Source organism: Carcharodon carcharias, chromosome 1, assembly GCF_017639515.1.
Source record: "Carcharodon carcharias isolate sCarCar2 chromosome 1, sCarCar2.pri, whole genome shotgun sequence".
Classification (NCBI taxonomy): domain Eukaryota; kingdom Metazoa; phylum Chordata; class Chondrichthyes; order Lamniformes; family Lamnidae; genus Carcharodon; species Carcharodon carcharias.
Genome location: NC_054467.1, coordinates 264,471,365 through 264,492,903, shown reverse-complemented (window position 1 = coordinate 264,492,903; position 21,539 = coordinate 264,471,365). Strand labels below are relative to the sequence as shown.

General features: G+C 53.2%; 1 protein-coding gene across 4 annotated transcripts in view; it reads right to left on the bottom strand.

Annotated features, from left to right (window-relative positions):
• The window catches only part of LOC121285723 (uncharacterized protein C2orf81 homolog), a 35,436-nt gene that overhangs the window by 12,910 nt on the left and 987 nt on the right, over positions 1-21,539 (bottom strand). For 3 of the 4 annotated variants that reach the window (XM_041202482.1, XM_041202568.1, XM_041202648.1), the window contains exons 2-3: positions 11,636-11,872; positions 2,559-2,768 (exon numbers count right to left, since the gene is read on the bottom strand). In XM_041202482.1, coding sequence (XP_041058416.1) covers positions 2,559-2,768; positions 11,636-11,866 — 441 coding nt within the window. In that variant the 5' untranslated portion in view covers positions 11,867-11,872. Of the gene's footprint in view, positions 1-2,558; positions 2,788-11,635; positions 11,873-21,539 lie in introns of all 4 variants that reach the window. The other variant, XM_041202728.1, reaches the window with a different exon arrangement.

The following is a 21,539-nucleotide window of genomic DNA, read 5'->3' as shown; positions in this document are numbered from 1 at the left end:
CATTTTTAGATAAATGAAGGGATTCTTGGATTTCAAAGGGGATCTTAGTCTGTTTACAAGTAGCCAGATAAGTCAGGCTGAGGAGCGGGTTTATTTTTCCCAAAGGTTACTGACAATATTGGCAACATGAAAGTTTTTATATTATGAAGGTATAGTTTCAAAGGCATATGGAACAATAGAATTTGCATATTAAAGAGAGAGAAACATATATAAAGGAGAATTGAAGGCTATGTAAGGAGGACCATGTAAGATCTAACAGGAGTGTGTGAAACAGCCTTCAAGAAGCCTCCAGCCATTTGAGCACAAGTCTGCTATGTAAAGTAACTGAAGTTGGGGAGAAAAAAAGCCATTTGGAACTCCACTGTCAAGTGGGTACAGTGTTAACTTGCTGGGTTTGTTTTAAATCTAAAATCTATTTTGGACTGTTCCCTTAAAGTGGGTGTAAAACTGGGAGTCTGGTCAATTCAGAACCTAACTGTGGTCGTACAAATATTGTAGTCATATAAATAAATATTTTAATTTAATTTTAACAAATCTCTAAAGGTCTTGGTGGACTCATTAATTCTGAATTTTTAAAAATTCATTCATGGGAAGTAGGCATCGCTAGCTTTTGCCCCTCTCTAATTGCCCTTATTCAGAAGGCATTTAAGAGTCAACCATGTTGCTATGAGTCAGGAGTAGGCCAGACCAGGTAAGGATGGCAGGTTTCCTTCCCTAAAGGGCATTTGTGAATCAGATGGGTTTTTACAACAACTGGCAATAGTCGTTCATGGTCATCATCAGCCTTCTAATTCCAGATTTTCATTGAATTCAAATTTCACCATCTGCCATGGTGGGATTCAAACCCGGGTCCCCGGATCATTACCCTGGGTCCCTGGAATACTAGTCCAATAGCACTATGCCCCTGCCTCCCCTTCAGTTCATGCATCTTCTCTAATAAATACAAATTGCAAAACCGTTGTGATCGTGCAACCAAGTTTCCCTTGTGGATTTGGTCCACCTGGCGCATATCATCTGCCAGGTCATGTCAGTGTTGGGGGAACTAAAGGGAAACAGTAATTATTAGAGGGAATATAGGGGTACAGTAAGAACTTATTGAAAGGGAATGAATTACTTAAAATCTCTAAGCACATTGGCAGTTAAAGGTTATCAGATGAACCCTGCACAGCCTTAAGGGCCTGCAAACAACAGAAAGGCCTTGGGAGCTGGACTGCAGTCAGAGCATTGGCAATAACAACTAAGATTAAGTGTGCTCTTCCACAGATAGGGGAAGAACAGATGGTAAGGTCTCTGCCTGGGTGAAAACAAATAGGGATGTACTTGTTACCAGAGATGTCTTGTAATGTAAACCTATATATTGACGAGATCGGAATCTGGAAACTGTTCTTGTACGTGACCAATAATGTATAAATATGTTGAATACTTGTAGTTTAGCAGAGTGCTGTCCCAAGCTGTATTGAGATGGTGCCCTCCTTGCAATTGCTCGAATAAACGATCGAAACCTGTACCTGAGTCTCCTGTGGTCCATTCAGCAAAGTGAGCACTTCACTGTGTTACTGGAGAAGTCCCATTTTACAATGAATTGGGGTGCTGAGGGTCACCAGGCACATGCTCACAGGACGGGAAATAGGAGCTGGGCCTTCAAGGCCTGGTTAGTGGAGCCCTCAATGTTAAGCAAACTCAAAACATGCCGGTATACTGGACAATTTTCTTGAAAAAGCAATGACAGTCAAATGTGCTGAGTGAAGGGAGCAATGTGTGAGTGTATGTACACTGAGCAGCAGCCAGCAATATCCAGTTGGAGCAGGGGAATCAGAGAGATGCAGAGGGACTTAGAAAGGAAATTCTGAAACATAGAAAATAGGAGCAGGAGTAGGTCATTTGGCCCTTCAAGCCTGCTCCGCTATTCATGGCAGATCCACTATCTCAACACCAGACTCCCGCCCTCTCCCCCTACCCCTTGATGCCTTTAAAGTCTCGAAATCTATCTATTTCCTTCTTAAATATATTCAGCAACTTGTCCTCCACAGCATTCTGTAGTAGACAATTCCAAAACCTCACCAGCTTCTGAGCGAAGAAGTTTCTCCTCATCTCAGTCCTAAATGGCCTAGGCAGCTGGAAGCTCAATCCTTTATATCTTCCTGCAGTCCTGCAATGATGCTCCTCCAAATCTGGCCTCCTGCACATCCCTAACTTTAGTACTCTAGCCATTGTCTTAACCAGACGAGAATTGTCAAATTCATACACCAAATATGGGTGTCGTTGGCAAGGCTGCCATCCTAACTGGCTGTGGATACAACTGAGTGCATTGGCTACATCATTTCTGAACAAAGTTAAGATTCAGCCACATTGCTGTGGGACTGGAGTCACTTATAATACAGACCCAGACCAGATTTCAAGCATATTTCCTTTCCTAAAGGACATTAATGAACTAGCTGGGTTTTTAAACCTACCCAATGACTCCATGTTCTCGTTTACTGATAATCTCTGGATTATCAGTTCAGTAATTTAACTACTGCAGAACTGATATCAAGCAGCAACATCTAGGTCTGTTCTACCTGTTTCTCCAGAGTCGATGTTGATAGATTCCTCACCACAGGCACTGAGCCCTGGGCCCAGCTGTCAGTGATAAAGGCAACAGGCTCCTTGTCTTCTTGCCATGATGGCTCCATAATGATGTTTCTCTCTCCGGAATCATACGTCAGCAACTGCCACTCAATAATCTGCAGGATCGCATCCTTGGCCTGAGCGATGGTGAATGGCAACAGCTGAGGAAAAGACATGCCACTGAGGAGAAATGTTGCAATAAACTGTCAGTGTAAAATGAACAGAGACACAAGAGGGCTTTTACTGGGGAGTGAACCTCCTGCCCAATTGGCAAAATATCACTTGAGAAAACACAGGGGTCTCCTGCACTCCCTGAAAAACACAAGGAGCATTCCACAAGTTGGAGGTTCAGTCGGTCTCAAGAAGAGGTTCTGAGTCTTGCATATAACTACATAAATATATACATGGTAAAGCCCAAGTTATGAGCTGACTCCGTGCTTGCTTCTACACAGGTCACTGTCCAGTGCACAACTGACGCCAGTGACATGTCACGAGTCTCTTACATTATACTTTGGGCGGTACAGTTTTGCAGTCCCACATTAACACTGAAATGAAAGTAAAATACTGCAGATGCTGAAGATCTGTAAAAAAGAAAGTGCTGGAAGAACTCGACAGGTCGGGCAGCATCTGCGGAGAGAGAAACAGAATAAACTTTTCACGTCCAAACTCTTCCGAAGAGGTGTCATACTGGACTAAAATGTTAACTGTTTCTCTCTCCACAGGTGCTGCCAGACCTGCTGAGGTTTTCCAGCTTTTTCTGTTTTTATTCCACATTAACCCTTGCTATGTCAGGTACACTTACACTATACTGCACTCTCCCACAAACACCCCGCAGTCCCCCACAAACGCCCCGCGCTCCCCCATGGGCTCTACGCGCTCCCCCACAAGAGCCCCGCGTTCCCCACGAATGCTCCGCGCTCCCCCACAAGAGCCCCGCGTTCCCCACGAATGCCCCGTGCTGCCCCACAAGAGCCCCGTGCTCCCCAACAAGAGCCCTGCGTTCCCCACGAACGCCCCGCGCACCCCTATGAACACGGCGAATGCCCCACGCTCCCCTATGAACGAGGCGAGAGCCCTGCGCTCCCCTATGAACGAGGTGAACGCCCCGCGCTCACCTATGAATGAGGCGAACACCCCGCGCTCCCCTATGAACACGTCGAACGCCCCGCGCTGCCCTATGAGGTGAATGCCCCGCGCTCCACTATGAACGAGGCGAACGCTCCACGCTCCCCTATGAACGAGGCGAACGCCCCGCGCTCCCCTATGAACGAGGCGAGATCCCCGTGCTCCCCTATGAACACAGCGAACACCCCGCGCTCCCCTATGAACACGTCGAACGCCCCGCGCTCCCCTATGAACGAGGTGGACGCCCCGCGCTCCCCTATGAACACAGCGAACGCCCTGCGATCCCCTATGAACGAGGCGAACGCCCCGCGCTCCCCTATGAATGAGGCGAACGCCCCGAGCTCCTCTATGAACGAGGCGAGAGACCCGTGCTCCCCTATAAACGAAGCGAACGCTCCGCGCTCCCCTATGAACGAGGCGAACGCCCCGTGCTCCCCTATGAACACGGCGAACGCCCCGCGATCCCCTATGGACACGGCGAACGCCCCGCGATCCCCTATGGACACGGCGAATGCCCCGCGCTCCCCTATGAACACGGCGAACGCCCCGCGATCCCCTATGAACACAGTGAATGCCCCGCGCTCCCCTATGAACACGGCGAACGCCCCGCGATCCCCTATGAACACGGCGAACGCCCCGCGCTCCCCTATGAACACAGTGAATGCCCCGCGCTCCCCTATGAACAAGGTGAATGCCTCGCGCTCCCCTATGAACGAAGCGAATGCCCCGCGCTCCCCTATGAAGCAGGTGAACGCCCCGCGCTCCCCTACGAACGAGGAGAAAGCCCCGCATTCCCCTATGAATGAGGCGAACGCCTCGCGCTCCACTATGAATGAGGCGAACGCCTCGCGCTCCCCTATGAACGAGGAGAAAGCCCCGCACTCCCCTATGAATGAGGCGAACGCCCCGCGCTCCCCTATGAACACAGCGAACGCCCCGCGCTCCCCTATGAATGAAGCGAACGCCCCGCGCTCCCCTATGAACACAGCGAACGCCCCGCGCTCCCCGATGAACAAGGTGAATGCCTCGCGCTCCCCTATGAACGAAGCGAATGCCCCGCGCTCCCCTATGAAGCAGGTGAACGCCCCGCGCTCCCCTATGAATGAGGCGAAAGCCCCGCATTCCCCTATGAATGAGGTGAACACCCTGCATTCCCCAATGAACACGGCGAACGCCCCGCGCTCCCCTATGAATGAAGCAAACGCCCCGCGCTCCCCTATGAACGAGGTGAATGCCCCGCGCTTCCCTATGAACAAGGTGAACGCCCCGTGCTCCCCTATGAATGAGGCAAACGACCCGCGCTCCATTATGAATGAAGCGAGCACCCCGCGTTCCCCTATGAATGAGGCAAACGCCCCGCGCTCCCCTATGAATGATGCGAACACCCTGCGCTCCCCAATGAACACAGCGAACGCCCTGCGCTCCCCAATGAACACAGCGAATGCCCCGCGGTCTCCTATGAATGAGGCAAACGTCCCGTGCTCCCCTATGAACACGGCGAATGCCCCGCGCTCCCCTATGAACGAGGTGAACGCCCCGCGATCCACTATGAACGAGGTGAACGCCCCGCGCTCCCATATGAATGAGGAGAATGCCCCGTGCTCCCCTAGGAACGAGGCAAACGCCCCGCGCTCCCCTATGAACTCGGCGAACACCCCGCGCTCCCCTATGAATGAGGCGAACGCCCCGCGCACCGCTATGAACTCGGCGAACGCCCCATGCTCCCCTAGGAACACGGTGAACGCCCTGCGCTCCCCTATGAATGAGCCAAACGCCCTGCGCTCCCCTATGAACAAGGCAAACACCCCGCGCACCCCTATGAACACGGCAAACACCCCGCGCTCCCCTATGAATGAAGCGAACGCCCCGCGCTTCCCTATGAACACGGCAAACGCCCCGCGCTCCCCTATGAACACGGCGAACGCCCCGCGCTCCCCTATGAACACGGCGAACACCCCGCGCTCCCCTATGAACAAGGCAAACACCCCGCGCACCCCTATGAACACGGCAAACACCCCGCGCTCCCCTATGAACAAGGCAAACACCCCGCGCACCCCTATGAACAAGGCAAACACCCCGCACACCCCTATGAACAAGGCAAACACCCCGCGCACCCCTATGAACATGGCAAACACCCCGCGCTCCCCTATGAATGAAGCGAATGCCCCGCGCTTCCCTATGAACACGGCGAACGCCCCGCGCTCCCCTATGAACAAGGCAAACACCCCGCGCACCCCTATGAACAAGGCAAACACCCCGCGCACCCCTATGAACACGGCAAACACCCCGCGCTCCCCTATGAATGAAGCGAACGCCCCGCGCTTCCCTATGAACACGGCGAACGCCCCGCGATCCCCTATGAACGAAGCGAACGCCCCGCGCTCCCCTATGAACGAATCGAATGCCCCGCGATCCCCAATGAACAGGGCGAATGCCCCGCGCTCCCCTATGAACACAGCGAACACCCCGCGCTCCCCTATGAACACGGCGAACGCCCCGCACTCCCCTATGAACGAGGTGAGTGCCCCGCGCTTCCCTATGAACATGGCGAACGCCCCGCGCTCCCCTATGAACGAGGCGAACGCTCCGCGCTCCCCTATGAACACAGCGAACGCCCCACACTCCCCTATGAACGAGGTGAATGCCCCACGCTTCCCTATGAACGAGGCGAACGCCCCGCGCTCCCCTATGAACACAGCGAACGCCCCGCGCTCCCCTATGAACGAGGTGAATGCCCCGCGCTTCCCTATGAACACGGCGAACGCCCCGCGATCCCCTATGAACGAGGCGAACGCCCTGCGCTCTCCTATGAACGAGGCGAACGCCCTGCGCTCTCCTATGAACACAGCGAACGCCCCGCGATTCCCTATGAATGAGGCGAACGCCCCGCACTCCCCTATGAACACAGCGAACGCCCTGCGATTCCCTATGAGGCGAACGCCCCGTGAACCCCTATGAACACGGCGAATGCCCCGTGCTCCCCTATGAACACATCGAATGCCCTGCGCTCTCCTATGAACACAGCTAACGCCCCGCGCTCCGCTATGAATGAGGCGAATGCCCCGCCCTCCCCTATGAACACAGCGAACGCCCCGTGCTCCCCTATGAACGAGGCAAACGCCCCGCGCACCCCTAAGAACACTGCGAACGCCCCGTGCTCCCCTATGAACGAGGCAAACGCCCCGCGCACCCCTATGAACATAGCGAACGTCCCGCGCTCCCCTATGAACATAGCGAACTCCCCGCGCTCCCCTATGAACATAGCGAACTCCCCGCGCTCCCCTATGAACATAGCGAACTCCCCGCGCTCCCCTATGAATGAGGCAAAGGCGCCGTGTTCCCCTATGAACATAGGGAATGCCCCGCGCTCCCCTATGAACATAGTGAACGCCCCGCGCTCCCCTATGAACATAGCGAACGCCCTGCGCTCCCCTATGAACATAGCGAACGCCCCGCGCTCCCCTATGAACATAGGGAACGCCCCGCGCTCCCCTATGAACATAGGGAACGCCCCGCGCTCCCCTATGAACATAGGGAACGCCCCGCGCTCCCCTATGAACATAGTGAACGCCCCGCGCTCCCCTATGAACATAGTGAACGCCCCGCGATCCCCTATGAACATAGCGAACGCCCCGCGCTCCCCTATGAACACAGCGAACGACCCGCGCTCCCCTATGAACAAGGTGAATGCCTCGCGCTCCCCTATGAACAAGGTGAATGCCTCGCGCTCCCCTATGAACAAGGTGAATGCCTCGCGCTCCCCTATGAACGAAGCGAATGCCCCGCGCTCCCCTATGAAGCAGGTGAACGCCCCGCATTCCCCTATGAACGAGGCGAAAGCCCCGCATTCCCCTATGAATGAGGCGAACGCCTCGCGCTCCACTATGAATGAGGCGAACGCCTCGCGCTCCCCTATGAACGAGGAGAAAGCCCCGCATTCCCCATGAATGAGGCGAATGCCCCGCGCTCCCCTATGAATGAGGCGAACGCCCCACGCTCCCCTATGAATGAGGCGAACGCCCCGCGCTCCCCTATGAACACAGCGAACGCCCCGCGCTCCCCTATGAATGAAGCGAACGCCCCGCGTTCCCCTATGAACACAGCGAACGCCGCGCGCTCCCCTATGAACAAGGTGAATGCCTCGCGCTCCCCTATGAACAAGGTGAATGCCTCGCGCTCCCCTATGAACAAGGTGAATGCCTCGTGCTCCCCTATGAACGAAGCGAATGCCCCGCGCTCCCCTATGAAGCAGGTGAACGCCCCGCGCTCCCCTATGAATGAGGCGAAAGCCCTGCATTCCCCTATGAATGAGGCGAACACCCTGCATTCCCCAATGAACACGGCGAACGCCCCGCGCTCCCCTATGAATGAAGCAAACGCCCCGCGCTCCCCTATGAACGAGGTGAATGCCCCGCGCTTCCCTATGAACAAGGTGAACGCCCGTGCTCCCCTATGAATGAGGCAAACGACCCGCGCTCCATTATGAATGAAGCGAGCACCCCGCGTTCCCCTATGAATGAGGCAAACGCCCCGCGCTCCCCTATGAATGATGCGAACACCCTGCGCTCCCCTATGAACACAGCGAACGCCCCGCGCTCCCCTATGAACACAGCGAACGCCCTGCGCTCCCCTATGAATGATGCGAACACCCCGCGCTCCCCAATGAACACAGCGAATGCCCCGCGGTCTCCTATGAATGAGGCAAACGTCCCGTGCTCCCCTATGAACACGGCGAACGCCCCGCGCTCCCCTATGAACGAGGTGAACGCCCCGCGATCCACTATGAACGAGGTGAACGCCCCGCGATCCACTATGAACGAGGTGAACGCCCCGCGCTCCCATATGAATGAGGAGAATGCCCCGTGCTCCCCTAGGAACGAGGCGAACTCCCCGCGCTCCCCTATGAACTCGGCGAATACCCCGCGCTCCCCTATGAATGAGGCGAATGCCCCTCGCACCCCTATGAACTCGGCAAACGCCCCATGCTCCCCTAGGAACACGGTGAACGCCCTGCGCTCCCCTATGAACGAGCCAAACGCCCTGCGCTCCCCTATGAACAAGGCAAACACCCCGCGCACCCCTATGAACACGGCAAACACCCCGCGCTCCCCTATGAATGAAGCGAATGCCCCGCGCTTCCCTATGAACACGGCAAACGCCCCACGCTCCCCTATGAACACGGCGAACGCCCCGCGCTCCCCTATGAACAAGGCAAACACCCCGCGCTCCCCTATGAACAAGGCAAACACCCCGCGCACCCCTATGAACACGGCAAACACCCCGCGCTCCCCTATGAACAAGGCAAACACCCCGCGCACCCCTATGAACAAGGCAAACACCCCGCACACCCATATGAACAAGGCAAACACCCCGCGCACCCCTATGAACATGGCAAACACCCCACGCTCCCCTATGAATGAAGCGAATGCCCCGCGCTTCCCTATGAACACGGCGAATGCCCCGCGCTCCCCTATGAACAAGGCAAACACCCCACGCACCCCTATGAACACGGCGAACGCCCCGCGATCCCCTATGAACGAAGCGAACGCCCCGCGCTCCCCTATGAACGAAGCGAATGCCCCGCGATCCCCAATGAACAGGGCGAACGCCCCGCGCTCCCCTATGAACACAGCGAACACCCCGCGCTCCCCTATGAACACGGCGAACGCCCCGCACTCCCCTATGAACGAGGTGAGTGCCCCGCGCTTCCCTATGAACATGGCGAACGCCCCGCGCTCCCCTATGAACGAGGCGAACGCTCCGCGCTCCCCTATGAACACAGCGAACGCCCCACACTCCCCAATGAACGAGGTGAATGCCCCACGCTTCCCTATGAACGAGGCGAACGCCCCGCGCTCCCCTATGAACACAGCGAACGCCCCGCGCTCCCCTATGAACGAGGTGAATGCCCCGCGCTTCCCTATGAACACCGCGAACGCCCCGCGATCCCCTATGAACGAGGCGAACGCCCTGCGCTCTCCTATGAACACAGCGAACGCCCCGCACTCCCCTATGAACACAGCGAACGCCCCGCGATTCCCTATGAATGAGGCGAACGCCCCGTGAACCGCTATGAACACGGCGAATGCCCCGTGCTCCCCTATGAACACATCGAATGCCCTGCGCTCTCCTATGAACACAGCTAACGCCCCGCGCTCCGCTATGAATGAGGAGAATGCCCCGCCCTCCCCTATGAACACAGCGAACGCCCCGTGCTCCCCTATGAACGAGGCAAACGCCCCGCGCACCCCTAAGAACACTGCGAACGCCCCGTGCTCCCCTATGAACGAGGCAAACGCCCCGCGCACCCCTATGAACATAGCGAACGTCCCGCGCTCCCCTATGAACATAGCGAACGTCCCGCGCTCCCCTATGAACATAGCGAACTCCCCGCGCTCCCCTATGAATGAGGCAAAGGCGCCGTGTTCCCCTATGAACATAGGGAATGCCCCGCGCTCCCCTATGAACATAGTGAACGCCCCGCGCTCCCCTATGAACATAGCGAACGCCCCGCGCTCCCCTATGAACATAGCGAACGCCCCGCGCTCCCCTATGAACATAGCGAACGCCCCGCGCTCCCCTATGAACATAGCGAACGCCCCGCGCTCCCCTATGAACATAGGGAACGCCCCGCGCTCCCCTATGAACATAGGGAACGCCCCGCGCTCCCCTATGAACATAGTGAACGCCCCGCGCTCCCCTATGAACATAGTGAACGCCCCGCGATCCCCTATGAACATAGCGAACGCCCCGCGCTCCCCTATGAACACAGCGAACGACCCGCACTCCCCTATGAACACAGCGAACGCCCTGCGCTCCCTTATGAACGATACGAACGCCCCACGCTCTCCTATGAACATGGCGAACGCCCCGCGCTCCCTTATGAACGATGCGAACGCCCCGTGCTCCCCCACGACCGAGACGATCGTCCTGCGTTCCCCACGACCGAGACGATCGCCTGCGTTCCCCCACGAATGAGGCTATCGTCCTGCGTTCCCCCACGACCGAGGCAATCGCCTGCGCTCCCCTATGAACACGTCAAACGCCCCGCGCTCCCCTACGAACGAGGTGAATGCCCCGCGCTCCCTTATGAACGAGGCGAATGCCCCGCGCTCCCTTATGAACGAGGCGAATGACCCCCGCTCCCCCATGAACACATCAAACGCCCCCCGCTCCCCTATGAGGCAAATGCCCCGTGATCCCTTATGAATGAAGCGAACGCCCCGTGCTCCCTTATGAACGAGGCGAACGCCCCGTGCTCCCTTATGAACGAGGCGAACGCCCCGTGCTCCCTTATGAACGAGGCGAATGCCCCGCGCTCCCTTATGAACGAGGCGAACGCCCCGCTCTCCCTTATGAACGAGGCGAACACCCCGCGCTCCCCTATGAACGAGGCGAATGCCCCGCGCTCCCCTATGAACGATACGAACGCCCCGCACTCCCCTATGAACGATGCGAACGCCCCACGCTCCCCTATGAACACGGCGAACGCCCCGCACTCCCCTACGAACACGGCGAACGCCTCGCGCTCCCCTATGAACACAGTGAACGCCCTGCGCTCCCCTACGAACACGGCGAACGCCTCGCGCTCCCCTATGAACATGGCGAACGCCCCGCACTCCCCTACGAACACGGCAAACGCCTCGCGCTCCCCTATGAACACAGCGAACGCCCTGTGCTCCCCTACGAACACGGCGAACGCCTCGCGCTCCCCATGAACGATACGAACGCCCCGTGCTCCCCTATGAACGATGCGAACGCCCCGCGATCCCCTATGAACACAGCGAACGCCCTGCGCTCCCCTATGAACACAGCGAACACCCTGCGCTCCCTAATCGGTCCTGTAACACTGACTCACTAGCCCCAGTTCTAATTGTGTTGTTGAATTTCTCCTCGGCTTTACCTGTTTTTCAATGTAAACTCTGGAACAACCATCCAGCACTCGATTCACAATGTCATCGATGATGTCTCCAACATGAATCTCATTGTCTTCATTGGTTACCATGGAATGCCAATCATTTTCTGTGAATCGACCAGGTACAATTTCTACCACAGCTGCCTGCGGTGTGCTCACGGCTGCCGACAAGGTTCGACTTTTTTCTAACCGAGACTTTTGTACTGCGGAACGTGACATGGTTCCCTGTGTTCAAAAGAAATAAAATGAGATCAGACTACAAACACTTCAACGTCCACATGCACAGGTCGCTCAACTGACTGGAACTTTTATTTTTATTCATTCACAGGATGTGGGCGTCGCTGGCTGGGCCTGCGTTTATTGCTCATCCCTAGTTGTCAATGAGAAGGTGGTGGTGAGCTGCCTTCTTGAATCGTTGCCATCCCATGTGGTGTAGGTACACTCACAGTGCTGTTGGGGAGGGAGTTCCAGGATTCTGACCCAGTGACAGTGATGATTCACGACTCATCAGATTCTGAAGCAGACTGTGCTCGCATACAGCAAGACCTGCATAATATTCAGGCATAGGCTAATATGTGACAACTAACATTCGCGACACGCAAGTGCCAGGCAATGACCATTTCCAACAAGAGAATCTAACCATCTCCCCATGACATTCAATGGCATTACCATCGCTGACTCCCCAGCTAACATCCTGGGTGTTACTGTTGACCAGAAACTGAACTAGACCAGCCATATAAATACTGTGGCTACAAGAGCAGGTCAGAGGCTAGGAATTCTGCGGTGAATAACTCACCTCCTGACTCCCCATAGGCCATCTACAAGGCACATAAGAACATATGAACATAAGAACATAAGGAACAGGAGTGGACCATTCGGCCCCTTGAGCCTGCTCCGACATTCAATATGATCATGGCTGATCTTCTTGTGTTTTGATTTCCACATTCCCACCTAACCCCAATAACCTTTGCTTCCCTTGTCTGACAAGAATCCATCTAGCTCTGCCTTAAAAATATTCACTGACCCCACCTCCACCACCTTCTGCGGCAGAGTTCCAAAGTTGTACAACCCTGAGAAAAAAATTCGCATCTGTGTCCTAAAAGGGTGACCCCTAATTTTAAAACACTGCCCCCTAGTTCTGGACTCACCCACAAGAGGAAACATCCTTTCCACGTCCACCTTGTCAAGGCCGTTCAGGATCTTGTATAACTTCAGTCAAATCACCCCTCACTCCTCTAAACTCCAGTGGAAACAAGCCCAGTCTGTCCAACCTTTCCTCATAAGACAACCCACTCATTCCAGGTATCAATCTAGTAAACCTCCTCTGAACCGTCTCCAATGCAGTTACATCCTTCCTTAAATAAGGAGACCAAAACTGCACATTGTATTCGAGATGCGGTCTCACCAATGCTCTGTATAGCCGAAGCACAACATCCTTACTTTTATTTTCATTTCCTCTCGTAATAAAGGATAACATTCCATTAGCCTTAACTACTTGCTGTACCTGTAAACTAACTTTTTGTGACTCGTACAAGAACACCTAGGTCCCTCTGCAGCTCAGAATTATGCAGCCGTTCTCCATTTAAGTAATACTCAGCTTTTTTGTTCTTCCTGCCAAAGTGAACAACTTCACATTTTCCCACATTAAACTCCATTTGCCAGATCCTTGCCCACTCACTCAATCTATCTCTATCCATCTGCAACCTCATGTCCTCTTCACAACATACTTTCCTACCTATCTTTGTGTCATCTCCAAATTTAGCAACATGCCTTCACTCCTCTCATCGAAGTCATTGTTGTAAATCGTAAAAAGTTGAGGCCCCAGTACAGACCCCTGTGGGACTCCAGTTGTCCCATCCTGCCAATCAGAAAAAGATTCATTTATGCATACTCTCTGTTTTCTGCCAGCCAGTCAACCTTCTACCCATGCTAATATGTTACCCCCACACCAAGCACTTTTATTTTCCATAATAACCTTTTATGTGGCACCTTATCAAATGCCTTCTGGAAATCCAAGTACAGCACGTCTACAGGCTCCCCTTTATCCACAGCGTATGTTACTCCTTCAAAGAACTCCAATAAATTGGTTAAACATGCCTTTCCTTTCACAAAATCATGCTGACTCTTCCCGATTACTTTGAGCTTTTCCCGAGTGCCCAAGTCAGTCAGCAGTGTGATGGAATATTCTCCACTTGCCTGGATGAGTGCAGTTCCAACACCACTCAAGAAGCTTGACACCGTCCAGGATAAAGCAGCCCGCTTGGCCAGCAACCCAACCATCGCCTTAACCTTCACTCCCTCCATCTACACCATCGACAAGATGCACTGCAGCTACTCACCAAGCCAGCTCCCACAGCACCTTCCAGAACTGCAATCTCTACTACCTCAAAGGATAAAGGCAGTAAATGCATGGGAATACCACAGCCAGCAAGTTCCCCTTCAAGCCACACACAATCCTTCACTGTTAGTGGGTCAAAATCCTGGAACTCACACCCTGTAAATGAATTTAAAAAATCTTCACTTCTGCCATGTGATGGGTTCATTGACGAAGCAGCTGAAGATGGTTGGGTCAAGGCTCTACCCTAAGGAACTCCTGCAGCAATGTCCCAGGGCTGAGATAATTGACCTCCAGCAACAACAATTGCTTTATGCCATGTATGACTCCAACCGGTGGATTTCCATTCATTTCTCCCCGATTTCCGTTGGCTTCTGTTTTGCTTGGGGTCCTTGATGCCACACAGTCAAAGACTGCCTTGATGTCAAGGGCAATCACTCTCACCTCACAAATTCAGCTCTTTCTTTTGTCCACATTTGGAGCAAGGTTGCAATGAGGTCAGGAGCCAAGTGGCCCTGGTAGATCCCAAGCAGCACTGAGCAGGTTACCGCTGTGTAAGTGCCATTTGATAACACTGTTGACGACAGCTTCCATGTTGGTGATTGTGAGTAGACTGGCTAGATTGGCTTTGTAATGATTTTTGTGGACAGGATTTACATGGGCAATTTTCCAAATTGTTAGGTAGACGTCAGTGTTGTAGCTGTACTGGAAAAGCTTGGCCAGGGGTGCAGCTGGTTCTGAAGCACAAGTCTTCAACATTATTAATGGAATGTTGTCAGGGCCCCATAGTCTTTGCGTTATCCAGTGCCTTCAGGTGTTTCTTGGTATCACATGGAGTGAAGCGAATTGGCTGAAGACTGACATCTGTGATGCTGGGAACCTCTGGAGGATGCTGACATGGATCATATACTTGGCACTTCTGGCTGTAGGTGGTTGCAAATGCTTCAGCTTTGTTTTTCACACAGTTTATGCTGGGCTCCCCCATAATTGAGGATGGGAATATTTGTGCAGCCTCATCTTTTTAATTGACCACCACTATTCATGACGTCACGTGGCAGGGCTGCAGAGCTGTGATATGCAGTAAGTGTCTGCAGTTTGAGGAACATTGACTCAGAGTTGACGAGTTAGAGTCGGAGCATCGGCCACTGCAATGCATCAGGGAGTTGAAAAGTTACCTTGACACCTTGTTCCAGGAGGCAGTCACACTGCCTTCGGCTAAGTACTTTAAATTTGATTCATGGCGAGGGATAGGAGGGGGTGACTGCGAGTAAGGCAGGCACTGTGCTCCATAAGGTGGCAATGGAGGAGCTTCAGCCCTTGTAATTGTCCAACAGGTTGGAGGTATTTGCAGCTTGAGTGGATGAGATCAGGACCTACAGGGATAATGAGCAAACTGACCACGGAACCATGGTGGAGAGGGCCCTTCAAGGGGTGGTGGGGGATGGGGGCAGTGGAGTTCAAAGAAATGTAGTTGGAATAGGGGAATAAAATGTATTTAGGGGGATAAATGCTGTTCCTCATGGCCAGGAGAATGAGTCTTGAAGGCTGTGTTGCCTGCCTGATGCCAGTATTAAGGACATCTCAAGGTAGGAGAAGGATGGAAAGTATCCAGTTGTTATAAGACCATAAGACGTAGGAGCAGAAATTAGGCCAATCGGCCCATCGAGTCAGCTCTGCCATTCAATCATGGCTGATAAGTTTCTCAACCCCATTCTCCCGCCTTATCCCCGTAACCTTTGATCTCCTTACCAATCAAGAACCTAACTATCTCGGTCATAAATACGCTCAATGACCTGGCATCCACAGCCTTCTGTGGCAATGAATTCCATAGATTCACCACTCTCTGGCTAAACAAGTTTCTCCTCATCTCTGTTCTAAAAGGTCTTCCCTTTAATTTGAGGCTGTGCCATCGGGTCCTAGTCTCTCCTACTAATGGAAACATCTTCCCCACGTCTACTCTATCCAGGCCTTTCAATATTCTGTAAGTTTCAATCAGATCCCCCCTCATCCTTCTAAACTCCATCGAGTATAGACCCAGAGTCCTCAAACGTTCCTCATATGTTAAGCCTTTCATTCCTGAGATCATTCTTGTGAACCTCCTCTGGACCCTCTCCAGGGCTAGAACATCCTTCCTGAGATATGGGTCCAAAATTGCTCACAATATTCTAAATGTGGTCTGACCAGAGCCTTATAAAGCCTCAGCAGCACATCCCTGCTTTTATATTCTAGTCCTCTTGAAATAAATGCCAACATTGCATTTGCCTTCCTAACTACCGACTCAACCTGCAAGTTAACCTTAAGAGAATCCTGGACTAGGACTCCCAAGTCCCTTTGCACTCCAGATTTCTGAATTCTCTCCGCAATTAGAAAATAGTCTATGCCTCTATTCTTCCTACCAAAGTGCATGACCTCACACTTCCCCATGTTGTATTCCATCTGCCACTTCTTTGCCCATTCTCCTAAGCTGTCCATATCCTTCTGCAGCTTCCCTGCCTCCTTAATACTACCTGTCCCTCCACCTATCTTTGTATCATCTGCAAACTTAGCCAGGATGCCCTCAGTTCCTTCATCTAGATCATTAATGTATAAAGTGAAAAGTTGTGGTTCCAACACTGACCCCTGCGGAACTCCCACTAGTCACCGGCCACCATCCTGAGAAGGACTCCCTTATCCCCACTCTCTGCCTCCTGCCAGACAGCCAATCTTCTATCCATGCTAGTACCTTGCCTCTAACACCATGGGCTCTTATCTTACTGAGCAGCCTCCTGTGCGGCACCTTGTCAAAGGCCTTCTGGAAGTCCACGTAGATAACATCCATTGGCTCTCCTTTGTCTAACCTACTCGTTACCTCCTCAAAGAATTCTAACAGATTTGTCAGGCATGACCTCCCCTTGATGAAACCATGCTGACTTTGCCCTATTTTACCATGCACTTCCAAGTATTCTGAAATCTCATCCTTAATAACGCACTCTAAAATCTTACCAACGACCGAGGTCAGGCTAATCGGCCTGTAATTTCCCGTCTTTTGCCTCACTCTCTTCTTAAACAGGGGGGTTACATTAGCGATTTTCCAGTTCTCTGGGACCCTCCCTGACTCCAGTGATTCCTGAAAGATCACCACTATTGCCTCCACTATCTCTTCAGCTATCTCCTTCAGAAGTTTGGGGTATAATCCATCTGGTCCAGGTGATTTATCCACCTTCAGACCTTTCAGTTTTCCTAGCACCTTCTCCTTGGTAATGGTCACCATACTCACTTCTGCCCCCCGAATCTCTTGAACTTTGGGGATGTCACTCGTGTCTTCCACTGTGAAGACTGACGCAAAGTACCAATTCAGTTCCTCCACCATTTCTTTGTTCCCCACTACTACTTCTCCAGCGTCATTTTCCAGTAGCCCAATGTCCACTTTTGCCTCTCTCTTACCCTTTATATATCTAAAAAAGCTCTTGCAATCTTTTTTTATATTACAGGCTAGTTTACCCTCATAGTTAATCTTCTCCCTCCTTATTTCTTTTTTAGTTGTCCTCTGTTGGTCTTTGTAGGCTTCCCAATCCCCTGGTTTCCCACGGCTCTTCGCCGCATTGTATGATTATGGTGCAATGACATAGCAGAACCTCTTCCTTAGTCTTAGCTAAAGGAGTATTAGCAGCTGAGGGCTAAATTAAAAAGTAGAACCACAAAACTTCTGGATTATTATCAAGGGAGGCAGTGTCATAGACACCTTACAGATAATGTCCCAGGCACCACCATTACCATCCCTGGGTATGTCACAGCACGATGGTAGTGCCACACAACATGATGGAAGGTATCCTCAATGTGAAGGCGGGACTTCATCTCCACAATGACTCCTCCCGATACTATCATGGACAGATGCATCTGCGGCAGGCTGATTGGTGAGGATGAGGTCAAGTATGTTTTTCCCTCTTGGTTCTACCCTCACCACCTGCTGTGTGACCCAGTCTAGCAGCGATGTCATTTAGACTCGGCCAGCTCAGTCATTAGTGATGCTACCGAGCCACCCTTGGTACATTCTGCACCCTTGCCACACTCAAGTGCTTCATCCAAGTGGTGTTCAACATGGAGGAGCACTGATTCATGGTCGTGGTTGTTGGAGGTCAGTCACTTCAGCTCCAGGACATCACTGCAGGTGTTCCTCAGGATAGTGTCCCCAACCCAACCATCTTCAGCTTCTTCATCAATGACCTTGCTTCCATCACAAGGTGAGAAGTGGGGATGTTCGTTGATGGTTGCACAATGTTCAGCACCGTTCACGACTCCTCAGATACTGAAGCAGTCCATGTCCAAATGCAGCAAGACCTGGACAACATTCAGGCTTGGGGTGAAAAGTGGCATGTGAAATTTGCGCCACACAAGTGTCAGGCAAAAACCATCTCCAACAAGAGAGAATCTAACCATCGCCTCTTGATGTTCAATGACATTACCATCACTGAATCCCCCACTATCAACATCCTGGGGGTTACCAATGACCAGAAACTGAACTGGACTAGCCGTATAAATACTGTGGCTACAAGAGCAGGTCAGAAGGGAAGGGAAGGGGAGGGGAGGGGAGGGGAGGGGACGGGCGGGTGTGGAATCAAATCTGGAGAACCCTGGATGTCATGGCACATAAAGGTTGGGATTAAGAAAAAAAGAGAATCTAATGACAGATACCAAGGGCTAAATAAGGCAGAGTCTCTAGAGGGGTATATAAAGTGCAGAGGGGAACTTAAAAAGGAAATGAGGATAGCTAAGAGAGTGCATGAGAAAGCATTGGTGGGTAGAATAAAGGAAAACCCAAAGGGTATTTTTAAATATATAAAGAGCAACGAATAACTCGGGAAAGAATAGGGTCAATTAGGGACGATAGAGGTGATCTGTGTGCAGGCCTGGAAGATGTGGGTACAGTCCTCAGTGATTACTTTGCTTCAGCCTCCATGATGGAAAAGGACGACGAGGGTATAGACATCAGGGTGGAGGACTGTGAAATATCAGAGGAAATTAACATAGAGAGAGAAGAGGTACTAGTGGGTTTAGCGGCCTTAAAAGTGGATAAATCCACAGGCCCGGATCAGATGTATCCCAGGCTGTTGAGGGAGGCAAGGGAAGAGATATCAGGGGCCCTGGCAGTAATTTTCAAATCCTCTCTGGCCATAGGAGAGGTGCCAGAGGACTGGAGCACTGCTAACATTGTCCCATTATTAAAAAAGGGAGGAAAGGATAGACCAGGAAATTACAGGCCACTCAGCCTAATCTCGCTGGTGGGGAAGTTACTGGAAAGAATTCTGAGGGACAGAGTATACCCGCACTTGGAGAGACATGGATTAATCAAGATTAATTAGACAGCATGGATTTGTTAAGATAAGGTTGTGTTTGACAAACTCGGAGTTTACGCCTGCGTATTCGGAGTTTGCCCCTGAATATCCGAAGTTTACCCCTGTCTAATCTAGGTTTACCCCTAACCCAGCGTTTACCCGTCTAACCGGAGTATACCCGAAGTTTACACCCGTCTAACCCACAGCTTACCCCCGTCTAACCCGCAGTTTAACCTCGTCTGACCCGCAGTTTAACCCCGTCTAACCCGCAGTTTACCCCCGCCTGACCCGCAGTTTACCCCCGCCTGACCAGCAGTTTACCCCCGCCTGACCCGCAGTTTACCCCCGTCTGACCCGCAGTTTACCCCCGTCTGACCCGCAGTTTACCCCCGTCTGACCCACAGCTTACCCCTGTCTATCCCGGAGTTTATCCCCGTCTAACCCGGAGTTTAACCCCGTCTAACCCGGAGTTTAACCCCGTCTAACCCGCAGTTTAACCCTGTCTAACCCGCAGTTTACCCCCCCATTTATCCCGGAGTTTACCCCCCCCCCACCCCGGAGTTTACCCCCTGTCTACCCCGGAGTTTACCCCTCCTGTCTACCCCGAAGTTTACCCCCCGGTCTAACACGGAGTTTACCCCCCCCCACCGTCTAACACGGAGTTTACCCCCCCTCCCGTCTACCCCACAGTTTACCCCCATCTAACCCAGAGTTTACACCCATCTACACCGGAGTTTACCCCCCCAAACCGGAGTTTACCCCCCCAAACTGGAGTTTACCCCCCCCGCCTACCCCACAGTTTACCCCCATCTACCTCACAGTTTACCCCCGTCTACCCCGGAGTTTATCCCCGTTTACCTCGCGGTTTACGCCCGTCTAACCTGCAGTTTACCACCGTCTACCCCGGTGTTTACCTCCCTCTAACACAGAGTTTACCCCCCATCTACCCCAGAGTTTACCCGCGTCTAACACGGAGTTTACCCCCGTCTAACACGGAGTTTACCCCGTCTAACCCGAGTTTACCCACCCGTCTACCCCGGACTTTACCCACCTCTACCCTGGAGTTTACCCATCGTCTACCCCGGAGTTTACCCACCGTCTACCCCGGAGTTTACCCCCATCTAACCCGGAGTTTACCCCGTCTGACCCAGAGTTTACCCCCCCGTCTGACCCGGAGTTTACCCCCCGTCTAACCCGGAGTTTAGCCCCCGTCTAACCCGGAGTTTACCCCCCCGTCTACCCCGGAGTTTACCCCGTCTACCCCGGAGTTTACCCCCCGTCTGACCCGGAGTTTACCCCCCCCCGTCTAACCCGGAGTTTGCCCCCCGTCTACCACGGACTTTACCCCCGTCTACCCCGGAGTTTACCCCCGTCTACCCCGGAGTTTACCCCTTCTACCCCGGAGTTTACCCCCGTCTACCCCGGAGTTTACCCCCCGTCTACCCCGGAGTTTACCCCCCCGTCTACCATGGACTTTACGCCCCGTCTACCCCGGAGTTTACCCCATCTACCACAGACTTTACCCCCCGTCTACCACGGACTTTACCCCCGTCTACCCCGGAGTTTACCCCCGTCTACCCCGGAGTTTACCCCCGTCTACCCCGGAGTTTACCCCCGTCTACCCCGGAGTTTACCCCCGTCTACCCCGGAGTTTACCCCGTCTACCCCGGAGTTTACCCCGTCTACCCCGGAGTTTACCCCGTCTACCCCGGAGTTTACCCCGTCTACCCCGGAGTTTACCCCGTCTACCACGGAGTTTACCCCCGTCTACCACGGACTTTACCCCCCGTCTACCACGGACTTTACCCCCCGTCTACCACGGACTTTACCCCCCGTCTACCCCGGAGTTTACCCCCGTCTACCCCGGAGTTTACCCCGTCTACCCCGGAGTTTACCCCCCGTCTACCCCGGAGTTTAGCCCCCGTCTACCCCGGAGTTTAGCCCCCATCTGACCCGAAGTTTACCCCCCATCTACCCCGGAGTTTACCCCCCGTCTACCCCGGAGTTTACCCCGTCTAACCCGGAGTTTACCCCGTCTAACCCGGAGTTTAGCACCCGTCTGACCCGGAGTTTAGCACCCGTCTGACCCGGAGTTTAGCCCCCGTCTGACCCGGAGTTTAGCCCCCGTCTGACCCGGAGTTTACCCCCGTCTAACCCGGAGTTTACACCCCCCGTCTACCCCGGAGTTTACCCCGTCTAACCCGGAGTTTACCCCCGTCTACCCCGGAGTTTACCCCGTCTAACC